The sequence below is a fragment of the Clytia hemisphaerica genome, unplaced genomic scaffold, assembly GCF_902728285.1.
Source record: "Clytia hemisphaerica strain Z4C2 unplaced genomic scaffold, Clytia hemisphaerica genome assembly, whole genome shotgun sequence".
NCBI lineage: Eukaryota > Metazoa > Cnidaria > Hydrozoa > Leptothecata > Clytiidae > Clytia > Clytia hemisphaerica.
In genome coordinates, this window is record NW_027104074.1 from 1 (window position 1) to 25,844 (window position 25,844).

General features: G+C 36.6%; 3 protein-coding genes across 3 annotated transcripts; 1 reads left to right on the forward strand and 2 right to left on the reverse strand.

Moving 5' to 3' along the window:
* Window positions 1–3,679: 3,679 nt before the first annotated feature.
* Window positions 3,680–4,477, forward strand: LOC136812505 (uncharacterized). The gene is made up of 2 exons (XM_067069006.1): window positions 3,680–3,747; window positions 3,909–4,477. Exons 1-2 carry the CDS (start codon window positions 3,711–3,713, stop codon window positions 4,382–4,384), a joined length of 513 nt encoding a protein of 170 aa, XP_066925107.1. The 5' UTR covers window positions 3,680–3,710; the 3' UTR covers window positions 4,385–4,477.
* A 7,074-nt stretch (window positions 4,478–11,551) lies between these two features.
* LOC136812510 (uncharacterized) lies at window positions 11,552–19,877 on the reverse strand. The gene is made up of 5 exons (XM_067069007.1): window positions 19,665–19,877; window positions 19,184–19,316; window positions 17,953–18,760; window positions 13,201–15,087; window positions 11,552–12,686 (listed from the first exon to the last, which is right to left on the reverse strand). Exons 3-5 carry the CDS (start codon window positions 18,467–18,469, stop codon window positions 12,217–12,219), a joined length of 2,874 nt encoding a protein of 957 aa, XP_066925108.1. The 5' UTR covers window positions 18,470–18,760; window positions 19,184–19,316; window positions 19,665–19,877; the 3' UTR covers window positions 11,552–12,216.
* Window positions 18,558–25,112, reverse strand: LOC136812498 (tubulin delta chain-like). The gene is made up of 6 exons (XM_067068998.1): window positions 24,983–25,112; window positions 23,873–24,541; window positions 22,697–22,883; window positions 21,618–21,837; window positions 19,184–19,316; window positions 18,558–18,760 (listed from the first exon to the last, which is right to left on the reverse strand). Exons 1-6 carry the CDS (start codon window positions 25,110–25,112, stop codon window positions 18,558–18,560), a joined length of 1,542 nt encoding a protein of 513 aa, XP_066925099.1.
* Between the last annotated feature and the right edge of the window lie 732 nt (window positions 25,113–25,844).

Sequence of the window (25,844 nt, forward strand, 5' to 3'; positions counted from 1 at the left end):
ACACCCTTCATCATTGGATTAATCAGATTGAAAGCACTGAGTCTTTTTCTATGTTTTTGTTTCGATATCCATGGAAAAGAAAAGCAGAGGAAAGGAGTTCCATGATTGAAACGTATGCGTTGGTTGTAATAATGGTTAAAAAAGACAACAGTTTTGAAACAGTAAAACAATGTGAATAATTTCTTGATTATCGTCAAGCCGTAATGATTGTTGAGATTCTTAAAAAGTCAATCACGTACCTTTGTCGCAAACGAGAGAATCGGGAGAGAACTTTTATAAATATCGCTCGTCATATGGTTTTTAAATACAAGACATTACATTCAGTTACATTCCCCTTATTATGATTTCAGAAATCTCGCATATTGGCAAACATTCAAGAATCTCAATTTTTTGTATGCAGTGATGAAAAACTGTTTGGCTTCACACGGACAATACCAAAAGCTGAAAATATTTGGATCATGTCAAGTAGTAGTTTAAAATTTATTAGTTCATCAGATTTGATTTTAGTGTATTTTTATGGAAGAACTCCAAATTAAAAGTTCAACTGAAAATATTTTTTGTTGCGTTTTCCACCTTTCCCTTTCCCTTTGACACTCCCTACTCCGAAAGTCATCTTTTCGACTGTTTTAGATTTGATTTTTCTCAGACAGGCCTGTCTGTTGTTTGTTGAGTAATACTGTATGAAGATTTTAAACTTGAATATGAAACTCTTTACCTTGAAAAACTTTGTCTTCACAATTAAACCACAGTAATGTCTATGGTTAAAACCAAGAACCAACAAACAAACTGTATCTTACTTTTAGTAGGTTCTTAGGTTCTTAGTAGCAGGAGGGCTAATTGGCTAATTTTAATTCTAAAAAGCCAAAAATAAGCTAAAATCAGGCTTTATAGAGCAAAATAAGGAGCCTTCCTTCCCTCTGTCAGCCGAAAATATTTTTACAAATCAATAAACGATGGGGTTTCGTTTTGGAGCAATCTCATTATTTAAAATATAAAGCACTGAGGATCCTTCACTTGCGATCGGAGTGATCTGAGGATTTAAAAATTGATACGAAAATTGATGTCATGTAGTCATACACGAACCTTGAATTTTGAAAATGGTTGAGTGATATATAGGAACTTAGTCGACCGCGCGCACATTATACCAAAGGAGACGCGCTGCGCGCGTAAATATTAGATAAAATATCCTAAACGCCTCTCTTTACTATCTCTGGTAAAAGATCATTACGTAGTGTTGTGGTGTTGTAAACAAATTGATACAGAATATTAGGGATATAGTTAAATGTAGCAACGAGAGTGAAAACCAAAGCCTCACTAGATCCAAAAATAAATTATCCAGAAAAGAGATAGTGTAGTGGCAAGTTAAAGGCTAAGCAGAGGCACTATACTTAAATAAAATTGAAAGTATGAGACTTTATTTTGTTTTTAAAAATATTAAAGTCATTTACGGTTCTCAATTCCACTGGTAGCGTATTGTACAACCTTCCTCCCATAAAGAAGAATCCACGTCGGGCAACTTCTAAACGAATTTTGGGCAGACGAATAAAAGCATTTTGGTTTCGTGTATTGACACCGTGGTTATTTTGTTCGAAATGATTAGCCAGCAACACACTTGCTTTACCCAGCATACATTTCTTCACAAGGCAACATGCTTGACGCTTCATGACATTCGATGTCGGCTCGATAATATGGCGATCTATTTGCCCGTTTGTTAATGATCCTTCTAGCCCTGCGATCGATACTGTCAAGGCGGTCGATGCTAGATCTGTTTGAGGTTTTAGGTTGGTGGATGACCCGTAAAGGATGATAGTTTGTACCATAGCACGAAATATTTGGTAGGCTGCGAATGAAGTTACGTTCGATCGAATTAAAGTCAGTAGCTTTAAACGTGAAGTTGATATCTTAATTGTTTTTTTCAAAATGTTCGGATAGTCGAAGCTCTGGGTCGATCAAAATTCCCAGATATTTGTAGCTGGTAGCGTTGTTTAATGGGTGTTTCACCGTAGAGTAAATTCAGTTTGGGAGAAATCGTGCAATTTCTTAGCGGTGGAAAACAACATCCCCTCAGTCTTTCCTTTTTTCAGGTTAACGATAAGTTTCGTTCTCGGTCATGAAGCGTTGGACGTTGTTTGAGTTCGGCGTTTAGGATGTCGTTGACTTCTTTGGAGCTTTTCGCCGCAGTGTAGATGACTGTGTCGTCTGCAAACATGATCGTTTTGCAATTCTCAAGACAGTCAGGAAAGTCATTGAAAAATATAAGAAATAAAAGTGGGCCAAGAATGCTTCCCTGGGGGACGCCACAGGTGACCGGTTGCGGTTGGGACATGGCTTTATCATACGAAACAAATTGTTGGCGATTGAAAAGGTAGTCTTGAAACCAGTTCAGCTCAGTCGTCCTGATCCCGTAGGCCGGTAGTTTTTTTCAGTAGCGAACCGTGGCTGATTGTGTCGAACGCCTTGGATAAATCGAGGAACAGGGCGCCAGCAACATTTCCTTTGTCTACTTGCTTTCGAATATCGTCGATGAAGAGGTTAGCAGCCATTTCCGTGGAGGAGTGCTTTCTATAACCGAATTGGAAATCAGTGAGTAGATTATTCTCTTCCAGGTATTCAGTAAGCTGCATCTGGACAATTTTTTCTGCTATTTTCGAAATGACTGGTAGTATCGAGATTGGACGATAATTTTCGACAGACGATATTTTTCCGGATTTGAATAAGGGTGTCACTTTGGCTTCCTTCCACTCGGTCGGAAATGCTGAGGTGGATAACGAAAGATTGATTATATGTGCGAGTGGTTTGGAGATGGATGGAGCTGCATCTTTCAGCAGGTTAGATGGAAGGTTCACTTTTCATCTTCATTTTTGAACTTTTTTGAACTTTTTTTTTCTTTTTTGACAATATTCCACTCCTTAGTATCTTTGTAACTAGCACAAAACCACCATCTAAAGTACTTCTGATTTCACATATACAATTATTTCTAACATGAAATTATTACATAGAAAGTTATGTCTTAGAAGATCGACCATTGAAATGAGAAAACAGCAAAAAACGAGCTACTTTCTAGAGGTTGTAACCTTCGCCGCAAGAAATTTTCGGGAAAGAACTACTTAGCTGAAATCAGTAATCTTAAAAGTAACCCTGTACCAAAAATGAAATTTCTAGCGCCAAAGAATCAAAAGTTCATTTTTTCTTTTTTCATCTTTAATCTTCATTTTCTTTAATTTTTTGACTTATTTTCCTTGAAAATTAAAGTGCTCTCGATTATCTTTTCAACGATATACAATATGTTCAAATTGAACTATTTGTTGAAAAATGGCAAACAAAACAAAGATTTGGACTTTTAATTCGAATTCTATCATAAGTTATATAACTTTTTTAAACTCCCCTACGGATTATATCGAGACAAATATTACTTTGTATAGTATTCAAGTATAATCTTCATCAACCTAAAAATCCTGTTTGACAATTTGGTTGAGCTGAATAACAAGAACAGGAAATTAAGAATATCTTAAGAATTAAAAAACTAAGGTGAAATCATAATACTCTTACAATTATTCTATATGTTCTAAGCCCTTCTAATCTCGCTTTAGAATGGTTATATCATAGCTAATTTTTTAAGATTACCTGAAAATGTATAAAAACCCAGGACATCAAGAAGTCCAGCATCACTTGATCGATTCTCATCAACTGACCATAAAACAAACCAAAAAATGAAGATTATCATTGTCTCTCTTGCTCTCTTGGCTGGTAAGTTAAATCTAGATTCTTGATATTTTTTATTTTCAGTAATTTCAACCTTTGTTAAACATATCTCTTCGAGGTACCTTTCTATTGTAGGTATAAACTAGAGCATTTGTTTCACATTAGAACTCCACAAAATAATATTAACAATCTCTTTTCAATTACAGTTGCCGCTGCCCTCAAAGTTGGAACCGAAACTGGTACCACACCACCAGCTGTCCCATGCCCAGACTCCCTCTGTCATGGAAAAGCTGACGGAAACTTCCAATACATCTACTATGGACGACTCAACAAAAACTACTTCCTCCAATGCTCAAACGGATTAGCTTACTGTCAAGCCTGCTGGCCATTGTCCTTGGAATTCAGCGAAAACTGCAACCAATGTTTGTACAGCAAACACGACGACTGTGTCACCACACAAAAATGGCACCCAGCCACCACCTTCGCTTGCCCAGACAAATGCCCAGCCCGTGGACCACACTTCAGTGGAAACATTGAAGACCCACACAACCCACACCAATACATCGCTTGCTTCCACGGACAAACTGTCGGATGCATTGCTTGCCCAAAGGGATTGGAATTCAACGAGAAATGGAACGCCTGTTTGTTCAAAGGAAAATTCAAGACCGAGCCAGACCACTAAACTTCTGTCACAGTAAAACCGAAAGTTAACATGTTGCAAAATATTTACAATCTTGTATTTTTTTGTAATTTTTAATCTTTTTAAAATAAATCTCAAGCATTCAAAACTTTATGTAGGCAGAAATTGATAACCACCTCTTGATCATGGACTTCTATTAAAAATCCATACACTAAGGTATACCTTATCGGCCAACACTTAGTCGGCCCCCAATTTATGGCTTGGGGACACAAGGAGTTTCTTCGCGTTGGTGCAATGCAACATGGTCCATCACAAGAAAAAAATGGTTTTCTTCTTTTGTTTCATGGGGCAAAAGTGAGGGAAATACCCAGAAGACACGCTGATTTTTTTTCCCTGGGACAAAAGTGAAAGAAACACAAATGTTATTTAATTGTTGCCGATTTCACTTTAGAGAAAAAAAATGGTGAGGTCTGCTAGCACAGAAATACTTCAGATGGTGATTGCATGAAATTTGGCACAGATGATCCTTAGAGGGTCTAAAACTTAATTTCAAACAGTAATACCAAATTTTTCCACCAAACCTGCCAGATGACGTCATCAGGTGGCTCGGTAAAAAGTTATTTTTTTGAAAATATTCAAAATCTGATGGTTCCAGCGGAAAGAGCACGAAATGCTGATTAAAATCGAGGTATAAAACATGCCTTGAAAATCTACCTATCAAAAGTTACGAAGGTTGAAAGATTTGTGATGACGTCATCATAAGATCATAAGCCTTTCCAGGTAAAACTTAAAAACCTCGTAATTTTGGAACTAGTTGACCAAATTTGGTGTTTTATAAATGATTCCGTGTCAAAATTAGAAGTTCCTTCTGAGGCTTGGGTCTAAACGACATAGGAAGGCTTAAAACATCCAAAAAAATAGTCTGTTGTACACTGTGTTCCTGAACGCTGCGTTGATTTGCCTTTTAAAATCTCAAAATCTAAGTTTTATTGTTTTGCTTTTAATTCAATTTGAACATCATAATCAGAAAAAGCAATGAATTTTGATATGAATTCATGTATAAAACATCAAATTTGGTCAATTTGCGCCAAAATTACAAGGTTTTTGTAAGTTTTGGCTGGAAAGGCTTGTGATTAAGTCATCACAAAATAAACTTTCAACCTCCATAACTTTTGAGAGGAAGATTTTCAAGGCATTCTTTATACCTCAATTTTCATCAGCATTTCATGCTCTTTCCACTGGATTTTGAATATTTTCTAAAAAATAACTTTTTGCCCAGCCACCTGATGACGTCATCTGGCAGGTGGCCAGGTTGCAAAATTTGGTGTTACTGTTTGAAATTAAGTTTTAGACCCTCTAAGGATCATCTGTGCCAAATTTTTATGCTTTCATCACCATCTGAAGTATTCTTACGTTTTTATGTGCTAACATACCTCACTTTACAAAAATGGGATTTCTTTAGATTCATTAATTCTCTAGGGATAAGAAAAAGACAAACTTAATACCGGGCTACCATTTAACCGGTATAACATAAGAAGAATGACAAACAAGTGCGCAAAAATGTGAGCTATTTATCGAACTATCCTTAGGCTGGAAGCTATGAATGCCATCCTCTGTCGCTTTAGGCTCCCTGCGGTGGCAAAAATTCAGAGGGGATGGAAAAAATAGCATAATATTTTGGAGTGGGGATTGGCTTATTTGATTATTTTCAGTGGGGACAAAAATTGAAGGATAACTTTCCCCCGGGGACGATATTTAGATTCACAAGCTTTTTCACATTGGATTGGCACGGATGTGGAGCAAGATTGGTCGGAAAGAGGAAAAGAAAAACATTTGTGCTTATATCAGGATAATATAACAATAGCAAGACACTGTCCTGATATGAAATATGTGTCAGATATGAAAACGGAAACACTTATGTAAAAACAAAACCTATAAGTGAAATTGATCGTTGGAAGGCTATAAAATACCCACATCGTCCATAACATCCGTATGATGAACGTTGATATAACACTGCGTGCCAGCTAGAATGTATTCCACGAATGCCCTATTGACCTCTGTAGTAATAGTTACGGTTCCTGCTATCATTGGCGATGGTTTTTTAATGTTATTGCTCCGGCCTAGGAGCCTTTAATTCTCTCTTCCGACGGTCAAGACATTTTTTGTTTGTTTATCTAATCCGATGATCTATTCCGATTTAATAAAAACGGATTATCTGGATTTCGATAATATTGCGAAAGTATTTAGAAAAAGATGGCTGCCGAAAGTGGGCTTAGCTGCAAATCTCAGTGAAAGATAGTGATCATTTTCATCATTATTCATGATGTTTTGGACATGATTTATGAGAAGTTCGATGCATACTGGTCTATAACAATGTGGAAAGACTTTGGAGAAATTTTGGCCATGAATCGTCAGCTGCTCGAGTGCTAAAATCTTGCATATGGCTAACTTCTCTAGTTTTATGGACACACAAAACCATAAAACTCTGTAACTTGACAATGGAATGAAACTTTTAAACACACATCCATTGGAATTCGAAAGAGAATACTAAAATTACAACATTACAGTGCAAATTTGAAAACGATCTGAGCAGTTTTTGTGGTGTTATGTGTATGGTAGACGATGTTATCGTCCGTTACAGTGATAAGAAAGGCGGGAAAAATGGCGGTATGGCGTAATGGCGGTATACGGAAAAAAATCGGCGGGAGAGTTTCGAAGAAAGAAAACTGTAAACATCTCCGCCACTGCTTACACCACCCGAATTTATCACGCCTCTCCTAAACTATTCCCTTTTTTAGTGATCTTGTGTAGACGATAGGATCGTCTATGTGTATGGCTGAAAATGATCCTGTTTTGTATTCATCATTTTTTGACTGGGCTACCGTTCCTTTTGATTTTTCAAACCCGACTCAGATATTTTACAAACATATCACTATGAGAATTCAATAAAGGATACTAAAACACAATTCCTATGTAAATTTGAACAAGATTGGAGAAATTTTCACAGTATTATGGCTGAAAATGAACGTTTTTGAACTTTGTATCGTACCGTCAACTGCTCCAACTTGGGACGAGTTCGAGTTCGAGTTCGCTTTCTCCCGAATTCCCCCAAAAAGGTACCCTATGAGGGACTGATTTTTTTTTTTTTTTTTGCGTTTTTGCGACCCTACCTGGAACTCATACCCTGAGTATCAGAGGTTAAGTTTTCAAAGAATATATTAACCTCTGAAGACCAATAATAGAAATTTTATCGCGCATGTGTCAAACTAATCACTGTAGAAAGAATCAAAGATGAAGAGCAATATTACATTATTAATGTCTAGCAGACTGCATCAGTATGCAGTTTACTATTTACGAATTCCCTAAAAACCTTCAAGTGTAATCGAAGTGAGTTTATTTCGAAAGAAATCTTTTACATGATCACCAAATGTATAACAGTAATTACTAAACTATTAATTGTGGAAATGTCACTTTTAATTGAATCGAAATAAGAGACAGACTTTATGTTATGATTCTCTATCACTGACTCTTTTTAAAAAGCATTGATGATATTTTGTTGTGTTTTCAACGACGCGAATAAAAATATCAACTTTGAACTTCATCCAAGATCTTGGATGGTCGTCATGGTTACTTTTGTCTTCGTTGATTGCGCGATGAATAGAATCTCGATTCGTCGGAACAGCGTCAATATATGATTTTGACCTGTGCTTTTCACGGTATGGAACTCATGGACCTGAAAAAGGGTACATCGAGCGACCACCATTGTGGTGGGTCGACTAAAATTCGAGCAAACTGGGAAGGCAATAATATAAGAAGATTTTGATTTTGGTGCCCCCTATGAAAAGTAAATATAGGCGTAAAAATTATGCGAGTGAAGCGAGGACGAAAATTTTGGGGAAACGGCCATATCTAAGGTCTAAAAGAGAAATGGGGTGCCGAAATTAGTAATCGGAGGCATCTTTTTGCGCCCTTTGTATTCCGGCGACCCCCCAAAAAAAATCGGCCGCTGGGGGGGGGGCACTGCTCCCTTGCCACCACGCTACTGAACATAGCCTAGAAGCCACTGGATTCCAAAATCGAAATATCCAATGAAATAAAGTGGAAATGCTGAATCGCAATTCTCGTCCGAACTTAAAATTCTGAGAAACGGTAAAAAACCCAAAACTATCAATATCTTTTGAACTTTATTTAGTTAATAGCTTTCGACACATGGACGCAACACAATGAAGATCACATTTTGAACTTTATTGTATAGGCTTTGACCAACGACTTTGCTTTGATTTTGAAAGTGTAAGAATTATATAATATTTGATAAATTGCTTTCTTCTCTCTAAATTTGGCTCCAAATATAATTAAAAAAATCTTGGTGATTAAGATGATCAAGTGATTACATATGCATCTTTTTTTCTTTTTTTTGCTGTAGACTTATTGCTGCCCACATTAATTTTGTTGTGATCAGCAATAAATAAGGAGGTCTTCGAAAGCCAAGAATCATTCAGGGGGGGTTTCATGGTTGGCGGAGGAGCGGAATCGGCCCTTTTTTCGGACGGAGTGGCGGAATTTGGCGAAAATTTAGACGGAGTTACGGAAATTGGGTTCTCTGACGGAGACGGAAAATTAGACAATTTTAATGCGGAAAAACGGAATTTAGCAAAAAAATTTGCGGAATTTCGGAATTGGTAAAAGATATTCAAAATTTGCGGAATTTTCGACAAAAATGTTGAATTTCAAAGGAATTTTCGGTGACGGAATTTTGGTTCAATTTATGACGGTTTGACGGAAATTGGAGAAAAAACTGGCGGAATTGCGGAATCGTGTACCCCCTGAAACCCCCCCCATTCAGTTCATAGCTTTCGACCTGGACACAACACAATGAAGATCACATTTCTTTTAGTTGCTCACTTGGGTGGTAAGTTGCACTACTTTGCTAGATATGATAAATTGATGAAGTCCAACGATAGCACTGTTCTTCGGCTGTTATATTATTTTCTGATTCGAGAAAAATCACTGAAAGTTTTTAAAAATCTTTGCGCGAAGAGATGTCAAATCAGAGAGAGATCTCGTGTCGTTCTTATGGTATATCCACTAATTCACGTTTTCGAAAATCAGTCAATAGTCTAATAAACTTTTCAATGTAAGGACAATTTTATGAGAACGCGAAGCTCAATTGAAGAAAAATGCCGAATTTAAGACCCTTCTCAGACAAGGGTCGCAGCCAATAAGTGAACAGAGGCCAAAAATAAGAACAATTTAAGAACAATGCTGAGCCTGAAATTGCTCAAATTCAAGCATAGTGGTTAAAGAGAAAAATTTGATTGGTTCTTATAAAAAAAGTGTATAGCTATAGGAAAACATTATTTCTTCTTTAAGTCTTTGTATTCTTTTATGTTCCATTTTAGTTGCATTCTGCCAAGAACCATGCAATCAATATCTCTATTATCTATCGAATGGAAAAGCAACAGAAAAACCTACAACTACTCCCGTTGCATGCCCTGACTTTTGTCCTGGCCGTGGAAAAAGTTTCAGTGGAAATGTCGGTGACCCAAACAATCCACGTCAATTTGTCGCTTGCTCTCATGGGACGACCGTCGGATGCCTCGCTTGCCCATCAAGTTTGATTTTCAACGAGAAGGAAAATGCCAACCTCGATCCCTGCGTATTATCAGCTTTTTGATTCTTACTGATAGCGCTAGGCGTCAATCAGTAACGTAAATAAAGCCTGGGATACACGGGGACGAGGTTGGGAAAATGCATGTTTGTTTAAATTTAAAAACACGTCAAAAAGACAAGTTAAATGACGTCATATTTAAAAACAGCGATAACTTCGATTATATTACTACAATTTACACTAAATTTTGACTGGAGACGTTGATTGTTAATTCTGAAATATTGCATTAAAAAAATTTGAAAATTTTTGATGACATCATCATTATTTGACGTATTTTAATTTTTACCGACAGTAAATGACGTCATCTAAAAATTTTGAAAATTTCTCTACAAATATTTTGGAATCGTTAATCTACGTCTCCAGTCAAAATTTGGTGTTATTTGTAGCAATGTAATCGAAGTTATCGCTGTTTTTAAATATGACGTCATTTAACTTGTCTTTTTGACGTGTTTTTTCGACGTATTTCCTAACGTAAAAATCAGTTTTTAGCCGATATCTTGAGATTGGCTTAATTTAAATTTTCGGCCCAGCACTTTCCGAAATCCTCTCCTTAATACGCTTCTTTTTAGCTATATACGAAAGTTAAGGAACAATGGGAAGCGGTGCGCGTCACGCAAAATATGTTTGGAACTTGCCTTAACTCACCTGAGGATGTCTGCGACATTATTAGAAAAGGTCTATTTAGTGAATAATAATCATGACATATATCGTTATAAGAAAGAAACTAGGAGAAAAAACAAACAAACAGGAGATGTGAAAATCAGTAAGATAATGATACCATAACTTTTTAAATATATTTTTGAGAGGCTTTTCCAGCTTTTCCTTAAATTTTATTAAGTTATCAAGCTGCATGAATTCTTCAAGTATGTATTTTTTTATAATGGAATATAATTATTTTTTTCAAGCAAACGCCTCAATCAATCAATAAATCAATCAATCAATCAATCAATCAATCAATCAATCAATCAATCAATCAATCAATCAATCAATCAATCAATCAATCAATCAATCAATCAATCAATCAATCAATCAATCAATCAATCAATCAATCAATCAATCAATCAATCAATCAATCAATCAATCAATCAACCAATCAATCAATAATTAAATCAATCAATTATTCCTTATTATTTTTTAATGTTTAATCTTTAAAGCATTAAAGCTTTATAAGTGCATGACATGATCTTTATGTGGGGGCATTTAGTGAAAGCTATGACTAGTTGTAATTATCCAAGAAAATACAAAAAAACAGTTTTCATGCATTTAAGTTCGAAATTCTGTCAGGTACAGTGTAGTAGACTTGACTTGGCATCCCACACGGCACACAACGTCAAAACAACGTCCATGTGACATTCATAATGTCCAAATAACGTTATTTGAACGTTAAAACAACGTTGTGTGCCAGCTGGCATGATCCGTACTCAAACTGTCAGCATCTTAATTTCAAAGATGTCGCTCAAAAATTGATGAAATTCAAAAAACTTTAGTACTTTTTGTGCTTAATGATAAAATCTTATCAATACTTACATAAGGTCAGGATATGAAGTCAAGATATTATACCAATGATATTTCAGGTTAAACAACATTGTATATCAAGATTGTAAAAAATATTTCTGATATTTACACGAATAATTTCAAAATATACAAAGGCGTCTGAAAAAAGGTAGATAAAATCTTATATTGGAAATCATTACAGACAACGTTAATTTCGAAGACTTTATATATCTTATCGGCCCTTCTTTTCGCCGGACATAATTTAGTGCCCGGCCCCTTGTACGTAAAAAGGGCTGATAAGATAAACGGCTGTTCCATGGCGGAGGACAACGTTAAAATTTGAAATGCGATGACGCACAATAAGGTAAAGGCAAAGACCAATCTCCTATGTAAGATTTGAAGCCTCTTATTCTTACATAAGTTGCACGCCCCGCGCGTTTTAATACATAAGTTGCACGCCCCTTGCGTTTTCTTACATAAGTTGCACGCCCCGTGCGTTTTAATACAAACACTGGATATGAAGTAATCTTTGGCACTAGAATTTAAAAAATGTAAAATACGAAAACAAAGAAAGTGCTAGATTCAATCCGAACATTTTATGGTGTCATGTTTTCTTTGTTTGAAGATTCACCACTATAGCGAGCCTTGGGTCGAAACTCAAGCATGAGGTTTTATAAACGTCAAATCAAACGTCCCAGTTATAGTTTGACCGTTAAGCGCCTACAGAAGTGGAAGCGGCCGCCTGAGCGGCGGCAAATTCGGCTACTTTGACACCAATTATCGTACTTTCAATTGCATTGACTTCATTGATACTTTGTTCTTGATTCGCAACGCACGTTTGATGTGTGTCACGTGTTAATCGAAGGTTCTCACAAATCGTGTTTTTAATCTCCGATCGTTTATCAAGTTCAGATTTTTGTGCTGAGTTACCACCACCACCGGCGGCGCTTGATGAATCCGTAGCAGCTCCACTGCAATTATGTTTCAATATATTATCATATGAATGGACAAGTTTTTCACATAAACTACGGACTTCGCGTACGTTCTTAGACACGTGATCTACCAGTGTATTGATATCCCTATCTCCCAGTCCGATTGTTGTGCCGATATTTTTGACTGCGTGTGAAGCCATTTCTACACCTTTGGCTGATTTTGGATTGATCACATTCTCGCGTTTAGGTGCTGAAAAATCGAGAAATATGAAATGAAAAATCCGAGCCTCATTTTACTTTCGCAATTTAACATACCATATGATACTACATGTATACCTGAAAGCGTTTTTAGCAGTAGCGGATGACACCGAAACGTCTAAATATATGTTTTAAATTTTATTCAAATAAAATGAAAACGCTTCTGTGTTTGAACTTTACATTGAAAATGTTCAGGAGGATCAATCAATTTAATAGTTTTTAGCAGTACTTTTTTTTCAATATCTTTAGTTCAGTTGATGGTAGTTTTTTCTTTCATAAGAAAAAAAATGCATAACAGCATAAGGCTTCGATGGCCAAAATATTAAGAAAAAGTTGAGAACAGTTTTGTGGGGATCGAGGGTGGTAAAAGTGCTGATTTACCGTCGTCCTTAGTCAGCGAGGAGCTACAAAAATAAAAGACTAACCACTACTATAGAAAACACAGTATACAAAATCGCTATTATACAGGACGGAGACAAACAAATGAATGAAATAAGATTACAGACCTTGCTCTTCGTCTTTCTGACCTTTGCCACCACGTAGACGGTCAGTGGAATCCAATGGATATTTTGCAATGTCCATAGCACCGAGGTAACCGGGAAGGTCATGGTCCTCTTCTGCCTTCGAGTTTTCCTTGCTAGGACTATTTTTATTGATTGTTTGTACTTCGTTTTGTGGACCCGCTTTAATGACTTCATGAGCGGAATTTTGCGGCGACGCAAATGTCAAAACAGCCGGTGGTACGGTCTGCTGTTGGGCAGGAACACCCATGAATCTAGACATATCTGGTTGTTGTTGTATAACAGCTGGTCTTTCTTGCGTAAACGGATTGTAAGGTTTGAGAGATGAAAAAGGCGCCACTACACCTGGTTGTCCTTCAATATGTCTCTGTTCACCGGCTATTTGCGTTATAGCTGGGTGTACTTCCGGTGTTTGTGCAGGTGACGCTATAAACGGAACGACCGGTTGAAAATTTTGTTGATATTGTGGCTGTGTTTGTTGTGGTGTTGGTTGGTTCGGCACATAGGGCTCCTTGACCGGCTCATGGACTTTTTGACCTTTTAACCAAGAAGGTGGCGGAGAATAAGTGCCACCTGGAAACCATAGACTAGAAGACCAGTCTTCTTTATCTTTATTCTCGTTAGATTCAGTCGATGAGTGATGATGGTCAGGATGAGAGAGCTTGGGTTTTTGGCTAGCTCTCTCGTTTGCATAAGACGCCATTATAGGCCTGTTTAACATCATGTTTTCTTGAGGGAACATACTGAGAGGGCGTGGTGCTAGCTCGTATGGTTTGTTTATAACAGGGGCGTAGAGACTTGGTACTGGGGCGGGTGCCGCCAACACGGCAGGCTGCTTTTGTTTGAAGTAACTGAAAATAGGTTGGCTTGCTTCCTCTTTCAAACCATGAAATTGTTCATTGAAAGAATTTTGTTGAGACATTTGATAGTTTTGGCGCATCATACTAACCGGTGGCGCTTGATGGAACATTTGGTAATTTTGGCGTACCATATCATTACCGTTGTAAGATAGTCGGTTATACGCAAGCGGTTGAGAATTGTATTGTTTTTGAGGGGAAAACGTTTTAAACATTGGTTGTTGAAAATGTTCAACTAAATGGGGTTGATTGAGTACTGAAGGTGCTTGAAGGGCGGGTTGGGGCGCCGTTAAAGTGTTCGATGGATTTGGGGCGTTATCGAAATGGCGTTGCATACCAATCTCGTGTGATTCTTGTAGTTGGGTAATCGGTCTGGGTGACTGTACAAAAGAAGCGGTGACTGGCACTGGTTGGGCTACAGGTTGCTGCGGTTGTAGAGTGATTGTAGTAAACATGGGCGCCGCTTCAGCCGCCGGTTTCGGCTGTTCTTGCTGATTACGGAAAGCTTGTGATAAGACTGACGGAACCATGGGCGAATACTGAGATTTCAATTCTGAGATTGAAGCAGCACTATTGATGGGCGCCGTCGGTTTGGCGGCACTTTCAATGAAAGATGATGAAGCAGAGTTAAATACAGCTGATTTTTGATCTGCTGCTGAAGAGGCTACACGATTCCTAGCCGACCATTCTGCTGCTTTCACTTTCAAAACGTCCATTATGATAACTTTACAGAGCTCTATTTTCTCATTCATGTTTTTCTCAGCCGCTTGATCATCCTCAAGGGATCGTTTCAATGCAATAATATCAGAACGTCTGTGAACCGGTTCATCCATTACTTGGCGGGCATGGATAATGTGTCGACGAAACTGTTGGTCAACTGATCGACGTTCTTTCAATGATTCCTGGATGCATTCACGAGTTTGTTCTATAATTCTGTCTTCATTTATTCCCAGGCCTACCAAGATATTATCCAGAGCTTTGGCGGCTGCATTGACGTTGTTGGGATCCGCTTGTACTATAGTATGATACAGATCAAATGATTAAAATTAAAAAACAATACATACGCTAAGGGTTAAAATGAGCTTAATGAGTTTATTTGAAAAATTATATATCAAAAGTAAATGTTTCTACGTTAGCATGATCCACTCGTATGGAACTGGTCAATTTTAGGCATAATTGTCCCAAAAAAAAGAGGATAAATTTTAGTATGAAGTAAAATCCTCTAAATAATGCCAATTTTTATAGCTTGTATACTTATTATTATTTCAATCTCAAAAACCTACTCAATCATCTTGGGAATCTTATTGATTGAACAAAGAATTGGAATCTTATTTCAATTATTTCAAGCCCAATTTAGATAATGAGTTTTAGAGGATTTTACCTTAGATGAAATTTTTTTCACTTTTTTGGAATACTGTAAAATATGTCCAGTAAGCTCGTTGAGCCGAGAAAATTCGTGCCCCAGATTATGTTTAACGGTGAAGGAACTAATAAGTTTATTTGAAATATTACATACCAAATCTTTAAAATTTGAATTGAAATTTCTATGTTATTATGGTCCAATCGTATAGAATTGGCCAATTTTAGGCGTGAATGGTTACAATTACCATTTTCTGACAGTACTCTTCAATGGCTACACAATACTACATAAAATTTGGGAATTTTTGGTATACAGTGTGTCGTAAATCCGTTGAATTTTATTCATTCTCAATTGTCTGTAGCGAAAACTATAGTCCCTCGAAATCAAAAATCTTCAATATAATTTGATCAAAACTCTGAGAAAAATGAAGAATTTCGAAGAGTTTCGACTACGTAAAATGTACACTACGAAAAACGAAAATTTCTTACGAAAATTAGAGTTCCCTTAAGGCAAAAACAAGGACATTTCTGAACGTAACATTTTGTACTTTTTAATGCTTTCAACGGTGATCCCCTTTCTTTCCTCCTGTAAGAAGCACTTATTTTTTTTTGTAAAAAATGTTTTGAATTTTTTTCTTTCGGGATTTCGAAATGAAAGCACAAGAAAAGTACAACATGCTTCTTAAACAGGAAATAAAACCAAGCTCACACACGTGACAAGTTACTTATTGTTCCGAAGCTGAATGAAGTCATTCTATTGGTCAGACTCATGACTGACGTCATTTTTAACCAATAGAATTACTTCCTTTCGTTTCGAACCGTCTCATGTGAACGTGGTTTGAAAGCGGGAAATGGTGGAAAGCACAAAAAAGTAAAACAAAATGTTATTTTTCAACGTTCAAAAATATATTTTACTTTAAACAAGTCAAATTATTCAAAAAATACATAAATATGTAAAAGACATACGTATTAAGTCAAAATGGATCAAAAAAATCAATCAATTAAGGGAGCGTCTCCAAATATTGTTTCATTTTTAAACGAAAATGAAACGAATGCTTCGTTTATGTTTCGTTTCGACTTCGTTTCGACTTCGTTTCGACTTCGTTTCAGATAATGATGTCTGATTAACTTTAATTACTTAAGAAAACAAGATAATTGAACTGAAAAAAAGAGAATATTTTGAAACGAATGGTAAACGAAATAAAATTTTTCTCTGAATTTCATATAATTTCCATGTCATCCAAAGCTTTTTAGAACTTTTAGCATTAGTCTGATTTTGTTACTGCAACAATAGATAGTTCTTACTTCCTCAAAATGTGTAATATCTTTTTCGATGTTTAAAGGGATTCAGTTTCTGAAGTTTCTTGAAAGCTTAACAAGTTTTCTAATATCTTTTGGCCTCGATTTAAGAATTCTTTTAAACCTGGTTCTGATAAAAAATAAAAATTATGATAGAAGGTTGCGAAAGGAGGATCAAGAAGATCATACTTTCCGACATAACAACCCGAAACACTTTGCAAATTACTTCAATATAATTCATACGGGAATACCGTAGTTAATTACACCTGAGTTGGTAATTAATTACAAATTGAGTCGGTAACACCGTCATGACCTGTTAAAATTGTTGCACTAATTATATCCCTGTATAGCCCCGAACAATAAGAAAAACATATTTCAGAAAAGTCTACATCATAAAATACGAAAGCAGACCAAATTTAGATTGATCTTCAACCAAATCCTTCTGTTGAAAATAAAGTATATGCTTTTGTGAAATTAAACATGAACTCTTTGTCCTATCCGTTTCACAAAGTTTTAAGTGAGAAATTTCTCCAAACGAAATGAAACGAAATAGAAAAAACTTAGAGATAATATTAGATAATTATCTCTAAATTAGAACCAATTATGCATTTCGTTTGAGCTTCGTTTGAACTTCGTTTGAGCTTCGTTTTAATTCGTTTCATGAAACAATTTGAAACGAAAAAATTGAAACAATATTTGGAGACGCTCCCTAATTTCAATGTTGCAAATAAACAAATTTAAAAACTTTTTCAGTAAAACAAAAACAAAGACCACCCCTAGAGAAGCTATCAAAGTTTTAGAATTTCAATGGCACTAATAGCTCTGCAACTAGAATAATTTTTCTCTGACCATATTTTTCCCACCCTGTATATTGTATTACATTAATAGACATGCCAACAGGGAGAAATTTTCAATCTAAAATCTGCCTTTATTAAAACTCATAATAAAAGTCATAGCCGTCTCATCTCTCACTTTCGAAACAAGATAGTTATATTCGAACAGATAATCGAATTCGTTCGCAAAAAAAAGATTACTATTGTAGAGAGTTTTTTTAAAGAATAGAGAATTATAGAGAATTTTACGAGGGTTTCTACTTACATGAAAATTCGAGTTAACAAGAATCCACTGTAATATAATATCAGAACTCAAATCATCTCATGTTCATCACTTCCAAGTAAAAGAAACATATAAATAAAGACTTATTCAAAACGGACAGACCTACCGTCATTTGAAGGGGCTTCACGTGTCACAATCGTATGATGAATCGGTTCCGTAAATCCAGATTCTTCAACAATATCCATCACCTCATCACCATACAAATCGTCTGCCGGTGAAATTTCCCTGGTCCGCATGTCACGTGGTACATCTTCCTCATCCAATGACATGTCATCAATGACATCATAATCAGTGACGTCACGCTTTTCTATGACTCGCTCATCCCGGTCATCTTCATTTTGGGACATCAAGTCAACGTCGTCATCGTTCTCGGTCACGTCACTTTCGTCATCAACATCAATGGAACGTTTTTGAACTCGAACTTGTTCACCATTCTCTTGTGGTGCAAATAAATCATTATACGCGTCTGTCTCGTATATGTAACGCAAATTAGGCGGCACAAAGCTAGCTGTTTCTCTGCTAGGAATGTTCCCTGTTTCCTTGGCAACATCCATGTTAAACCAATCGTCTATCAGCTTGCGTTCTTCTTCTGAGAATTTTTCTTCATCAATATCTCTACGCATGCGTGCTACGACTTGCTCAGAGTCTAAAATCTGCTCAATATTTGAGCGACGGGATGTGTCATTATCTGACTCACGAGGTTGCTTCTTTTTATTTTTTTTGTTGACGCGATGTGGCACTTTCACGATTTCTTTCTTTCACTTTCTTCCCCTTTTTGCCTTTCACTTTTTTGGGAACTGGAAAGGGAATAGAAACCGGTGAAATATGTAGATTTCCGGCCAGGTTTCCACTGGTTGGTCCTTTACGTCCGCCATTTGGAACTTTACTGCTTGACACCTTTTGTACCTCGTTGTCTAAGGGAAAAGAAAAATAAATTCTATAAATATGAGTTAGTTAGTCTAACTCGAACGCAAGGGTCCAGGGTCAGACTTAAGGAGAAAAGTTATTAGAGTTTGACAAGAACGGGTTTAATTTTTCCAAATTTCTTGCTAAGATACAACAGTTTACAAACTTGAAAAAGACAGTTTACAAATAGATATGTTTGATATGTTTTGGCTGAACAACCAGGTCAAATCGTCCCATCCACCATATCACTTCAGAGTGGAGCGTGGAATGCGCAGAATAGTTGATCTGTTATAAAACTAGGCTAAGAGCGGCAAACAGATCCACACCTTCCATTGGGAGGTACACTAGGGTTTAATCAGAAGGAAACCTTAAATTGAATCATTTTTGAAAATTAACGGTTTTATTAGAATGAGTTATTTTTGAAAAATTACCTTTAACTTCTTTTTCCGATAAATTTTTCTGTTTTTGTTTCTTCTTGGAACGACATTGAACATTTGGTGAACAGAACAATAAGAACAAACAAGCCAAAGTCAACAATTTCCACATCCTGGCGTCGTTGTGTTTCTATAAAAAAGATATACAGTTTTAACGTTGAAATATCAACCTCGTTCCCGTGCATCACGTGGCTTTATTCAACATTAACTGGTGGACGCCAGAGAATATATGGCGCTTATCAGTAAACATCGGGAGGCTGATAATACAATGCAGGGAGCGAGGCTGCTTCTCGTAAATTTTCCTTCTATTTTAAAGCTCCGTTTACAAGATTACAATAAAACAAGCGCTGAATCTTTTGAAAACAAAACGACCATAAGAGCGAACAAACTAAATATTATTTTCATCATTACTATCCACCGAATAAAACAAAAAATTAGCTATTTTCGAACACTCAAAACAAAAAACAACAAAACATACCAATAAAATGAACGGGAAAAGTCCCTTTGTTTCTTCAAATTTGTTTTCAGATCATTTAAAGTCGAAAAAAGTTCAGACCAAAAGAGCTGAACGGTTTATAACATCTGTAAAGCTTCAAAGATCAAGACTAACCGTCAACCCATTTAGAAGTAACGGAAAAATCTTAAAATATTTGAAAGCGTCATTTTGGAAATTTAAAAGCAAACCGCTACAGCTAAGTTGCTCATCTTGAGCATATATCGTTTAAAGACAAAATAATAAAAAAGAAGAAAACAGATTGAATTAAAATTAGTATTTCAGATGAAGCGAAGCGTATAATATTTTCGAATACAAAAGTCAAAATGTCGACCATCTGCAACCTTGGGACGCCGATATTTTCAATTTGAAAGCCGCTTTCTCACTTCTTGATCGACCAAGAAATCAAATTAATAAGAAAAAGCGGGTGTGGATTTTTCAATTGATTCCATACTCAAGTACTGAGTCAAGCCGAGAACCTGTTGTTGGGTTGCACTTTTCTTTATAAGAACAAACTATTCAAGAACGCAAGGCTTCGATGACCACACATTTAGCTCAGACTGGATGTGCTTTTTTTTTTTTTTTTGGGGGGGGGGGGTTCAGGGGGTACCCGATTCCGCAATTCCGCCAATTTTTTCTCCAATTTCCGTCAAACCGTCTTAAATTGAACCAAAATTCCGTCACCGAAAATTCCTTTGAAATTCAATATTTTTGTCGAAAATTCCGCAAATTTTGAATATCTTTTACCAATTCCGAAATTCCGCAATTTTTTTTGCTAAATTCTGTTTTTCCGCACTAAAATTGTCTAATTTTCCGTCTCCGTCAGAGAACCCAATTTCCGTAATTCTGTCTAAATTTTCGCCAAATTCCGCCACTCCGTCCGAAAAAAGGGCCGCTCCTCCGCCAACCATGAAACCCCCCTTTTTTCTTGGTAATCTCCAGATACATCCGTACATCCTGTGCCCAAGTTCAGGAGTTGCCATAAAGCCATGATGGTAATAACCGGGAGGGCACATTGCTATACATTGTAATCTCCAGATTAAAATAAAATCTTGAGCATAACACTAAAAGTCAAAATTTCTTACATCAAATTTAGAAACTCTAAAAACTGTTCTTAGCACGACCCTTTCGAGTTTAAGGAAATGAAGTTCTAAAATGTGTTTTAAACTACTTGAAAAATCTTGAAAATCTTGCTGTTTTTAGTTAATTTTGTCTGAGATGAGTCTGGCCATGTTCTTACGACACTCTTAAAACTTCGTCAATTTCCAGCTTAATGTTCTTATAAATTTGGTTCTAATAAAAAAAGAATGTGTAACTTAAAGAACATTTCAAGGCTTTGCGGACTCTAAAACATCCGATTTCTTGGGCTTCAGCTCATGCTCTAGCGAAAATAGTTTCTTATATTTTATGAGAACGACTAGGCTCGAAAAACACCAAAATAAGAACAGTTTAAGAACATGAAGTCTGTGATTCAGAATACCGATTTCTTAGGAAAATGGACAAAATAATAAAAAAATGGTGAAAATAAAACCATGTTAGGAAACAAAGCTGAACCTGGAATTGCTAAATTTCAAGCAATTAAATAGTACTAAGAAATGGGTATAAAGGTTAAAAAGTCTAAAATCTTTTTAACATTCAACAAGGGATACCTAGATAGGGAAGCCCCTATCAGTGGGGTAGGGCAGTCCCTAAATTTTGCCAAAGAAGCTATATTTAGAATCTAATAATTTTAATTTTGATTTTTTACGTTTTTACAGGTTTTTTTTTTCCAATTGACTTCCAATTTCGGAACAAGTCTTAAAATAGAATTTTCAGCCCCTCAAATTTTCAATTTTTTTTGAAATGAAACAAACCCAAAATTCAGCCCCTCCCTCGAGCACGGGGTCCTGACAGCACATACCTCTAAATCCTTGAATAGTCAGCTATCATTTGCTCTACCACTCCAAAACTGTCAATAAAATCATCAACTCCCAGTCCATATTTCTCATACTGGTGTAAATACGCCTTCGAGTTAAACATCTCCCATGCTTTGGTTACACTTTTAGTCAGTGGTTGAACGAACGTTTGGCTGTTGCTGAGAAGAGTTATAGATTTTTGGTATTGGTTGAACGAACGTGGCTGTTGCCATTCGGTGTATATTGGCGATCCCTCAGAATACCTGTGAAATAAATAGAAGACAAAAAAATATAAGCTCTAGTTTAGATGGCCGACTGTCTACTCTATTTGCTAGAGTGGGCAGAAGGTTGACATGTCAAAAATCGCACCTAAGTTCGTTTTAGAGTAGATTCACTAAGCGCAGTTAGGCGTACTTTAACGCCTTGATTTTTATAGGCGCACTTAAACGCATTTAGGCACACGTGTAAAAACTCTGATATTTCGACGCGATCATCAAAGACAACCTCAGTGCATCTAACTGATAAAAGCACTTAGGAACACTTAAATACGCTAATTTTCAACACGAGTTGTTATTACTACGCTTCAGAGAATAGACTGGGCGAAAACTGGGTCGTTTTAAATAGAACTATAACCTAGCTACAAAAACCTCACTACAAAATAACGTAACTGCTTTGCACGAATTATAGAAGTAAGCAGGCTGGCACCAATAAAATAACTGCCATCAAATGTGCTCCTCTAGAAAAAGTCTATACACCCGATGTTAAAAAGATGTAACTTAAAGGGCTATAAAAACCCCAAGTAAATAGAATGAACAATGCAGGGAGAGGGGTATGTTTGTGTGAGCAGAAAAGGGTTGTTTCTTCAGACACTCGAAAACCCCTCTTTCCGCACAGGATAGCAAAACGAAATGTAACTGATGATCCACTGAAAGGGTTATTCTGTTAATGTGATTACGCCGTAAAACGTGAACCACGTGACTCTGGTAGACTAGAACCCGACCCTCTTCCAAGCAGCTATTAACACAAGCTATATATGACATATAGAGGCATTGTTAACAAATAAAAGTAGGGTGTTCAGGTGATTTATGTTATGAAAAGGCCTTTATAGAAAACGAAACTTACAATCTTGGATTACTAAATGAATTTGTGTCAGCCTCGTGTAATTCCTTCCCTCGCAAGATCATTAAATTAGCGATACTTTTGTTGAAAGAGGATCGCCTGATCTCCCCATCTTGTGTGTGACTTTCAAAAACGTCAGAAGCACTCGCAGTAGATGACTGTTGTGGTTCCCTGATTTCCCAATTAATCCCTTAAATGAAAAGGAAGATGTTATAAAAATAGAGATAGATATAGTCAATGAAATTTGGTATTTTAACAATGAATAACGCTCACTGGCTTAGTCTGCAATCGATTTTAATGGATTAGATTTAACATTTAAAAAGTTAGAAAAAACCCTACAGTAAAATGGTGTTGTTATTATCGCAAGCAGAGTTTCTTTTAGCATTCAAGCACTATAAGCTTCAGCTGTATTTGATAATTTCCCATTCACCAGGCCAGAAAATAGAAAACTCTCTTGCCCATTTGAAAACCTTTTTTGAGTGATGGTGTATATCTTTGTACATTCAACAAAATGTAATAATTATACCATCCGAGTCAACATAATTAAGAATCGTATGTAAGGCTTAACACATTCACTGCCCACTAAGATAGAAGGGCTAAAATACCGAAATACCTTATCGGGGAAAAGTTCGTCGGGGAAAATTTTCGTCGGGAAAAATTTTCGTCGGGGAAAAATATTCGTCACTTGCTGGTAGTTGGTAAACGCATTAAGGCCGGGGAAAATTTTCGTCGGGGAAAAATATTCGTCACTTTTCCCCGACGAAGTTTTCCCTGATAAGGTACTGCAAAGGGCCATAACTTTTGATTTCTTCTTGGTATAAAATGTTAGGTATATGATTATGAAGCAATGATGCAAAACGGAAGCCACCGGAGCCACTGAAAGTCAAACTATCGATGAAATTCCAAAAGGGTAAATTTCGATTTCTGAAAAGGGTTCGGCAGTGAACGTGTTAAAACTTTGAGTATGTTTAAATTCCAAACACAGAAATGATACAAATTCGAGTTAGAGAGGATTGGCTTATTTCAATGATAAAAAGTTGGAATTAGAGGGAGATTTAATTATTCATGATATACATCATTGCAATGTCTTCCACGGACCCTACAGCTGTTGGGTTCGTGATATAATGTTAGAAGACATTGCAATGGTGCATATCATGAATATGCAGCGATAAAATTTACCATCTTCCATTGGCGAATCAGCGATCAACATTTGTTTCATGTGTTTTAACAGCGCAGGCCAAACGAACACACTATAAGACATAGCCTGGTCACTGATGTGCGGGATACACTTCACAGAGGCTAGTTTGTAAGCTGGGTGTGTACCAAGTGCAGTGACAATACCAGAAAGTGTATTTACAGAGCGATATTCTTCGGTTGCGGGTTGTAGTATGCTTGCCAACTTGTGTGCAATCACACTATTGACGTGTTGAAGTGAAATCTTTTTGAAGCCCAATCGTTTGGCACAAATTTGGTGTAAATGATCATTCCTTTGAGCAATGACCAGATCTGATGAAGCTTGCAAACGAGACATTGTCAGCATAATGTTGTAGTTTTGAACGATGACCTCTCCACTCGTGTACGGCCAAACCACGTGATTGACTAGATAGCTTGACGGGAACGCATCTCGAAGTTCTTGTGTGACGTAAGCACCAAGCCCCGATCCAGTTCCTCCAGCTAACGACATCAAAATAAAGAAACCAGCAAAGCGATCGCATTTCTCCGCTTCTTTTCGACATAAATCGATGACGTCATCAGCAACTGAATGTCCGTATCCATGAAAGCCGAGAGCCCAATTGTTACCGGATCCTTTTTTACGAACGAGCGATGATGAAGAATAGTTCCAGGCTCCTGTAAGAAAACATGAATGGTATTCATTTTTTAGCGACTAGGAGCACCCGGTTGACTCCTTAAAGTTAGTAATAATTTCAAATTGTCGATAAAGCCATGGATTTATTATAGAGACTCTGGGGGCATCGAATGAAACGGTGGAGAACGAAGTATTGTCTTTCTATTGTTTCAGAAAACAATTGATGTACAGGCTTTGTCCGCAAAGGACAACTATCATGGCAGATAGTTTTCAGAAAAAATAATATGCCCATCTCGAAAAAAGTTGAAAGTAGACGGGAAAACGAACAAAGAACTCAGGTAGATCCCAAAAAATACTACATTAGGCAGATGCCCCCTCCTAGCGTTAGGTTAAGTTGAGCAGTCATCAGCCGCTTGACCCTTTAGCCAGTCATGTAAGTATGTAATTGAGACAGGGGTGTCAAATTTGATAAGAAATTAAACCTGTTTTGGCAGCAGTTTGTTTGCAAGCATGGACCACTTTCACTTCCATATCCACTAAAACTGCTTTAGCTTCGTATCTCTTCTCACTGGATGTGTTTATCTCTGTGAAGTAACGTTCCAAAGTATCCATTTTATAGGAGGTGTTCTCAAGGGTCTCCAATGAAGAATATTTAGGTGTTTGGTGTGCATCTTGATAGAGCAAGGAGAATAGATCACATCCGATTTGATTTCCGCACTGACCAAGTTGTATGGTAACTATTGACATCTTTTTTGTTCTTTCAGTTCATATTTTAGTTTTACTAAAAAGTATAAGAATAATTAACTAATAATTTGATTTTGATTAAAACATGCAAAGAATTTTAAATTCATCTTTTAAAGGTTTTGTTTTTACATAAGTGTTCCCGTTTCATATCAGACACAAATTTCATATCGGGACAGTTTCTTCCTCTTTCTGACCAATCTTGCTCCACATTCGTGTCAATCCAATGTGAAAAAGCTTGTAAATTAAAATTGACGAGTAAGAAAACAATATCACTCTTATTTGAAAACAAAACCTTTAACATATAATACATCCCGTCCCAGAGAAGTTTTAGAAAAAAATAAGTATGATAGTAGGGGGCCAAGCCTTGGGTTCCGTGACATCTTTTCTACGACCTAGCCATTTTTAGTCTATTCCAAAGAACAGTATATTACAAGATATTTTTGAGAGGGAGGTCGCGGATTAGGCCCGGGAAAACTTTTCATGACCAAAATAGTGACGCTATAGGCAAAACTGCAAGGGAAATAAGGGGTAAAGAAATGACTGATTTTCGAAAGTAAAAAAAAACCAAAATGATTGATACCATCTTAAAGAGCATGAAAT

Bases quoted from the DNA above. Each gene is read 5' to 3' on its own strand.
- LOC136812505 (XM_067069006.1), top strand. From the start codon at position 3,711: ATGAAGATTATCATTGTCTCTCTTGCTCTCTTGGCTG. The intron at 3,748-3,908 runs GTAAGTTAAATC...TTTCAATTACAG, and splicing joins CTCTCTTGCTCTCTTGGCTG to TTGCCGCTGCCCTCAAAGTT.
- LOC136812510 (XM_067069007.1), bottom strand. From the start codon at position 18,469: ATGCGTAGAGATATTGATGAAGAAAAATTCTCAGAAGAAGAACGCAAG. The intron at 15,088-17,952 runs GTAGGTCTGTCC...ATCATACTATAG, and splicing joins TGAAGCCCCTTCAAATGACG to TACAAGCGGATCCCAACAAC. The intron at 12,687-13,200 runs GTCTGTAATCTT...TCGATTTTTCAG, and splicing joins TCAGAAAGACGAAGAGCAAG to CACCTAAACGCGAGAATGTG.
- LOC136812498 (XM_067068998.1), bottom strand. From the start codon at position 25,112: ATGGATACTTTGGAACGTTACTTCACAGAGATAAACACATCCAGTGAG. The intron at 21,838-22,696 runs GTAAGTTTCGTT...TTTATTTCACAG, and splicing joins TCATTTAGTAATCCAAGATT to GTATTCTGAGGGATCGCCAA. The intron at 19,317-21,617 runs GTAGAGCAAATG...TCTTTTTTATAG, and splicing joins TTATTGACAGTTTTGGAGTG to AAACACAACGACGCCAGGAT.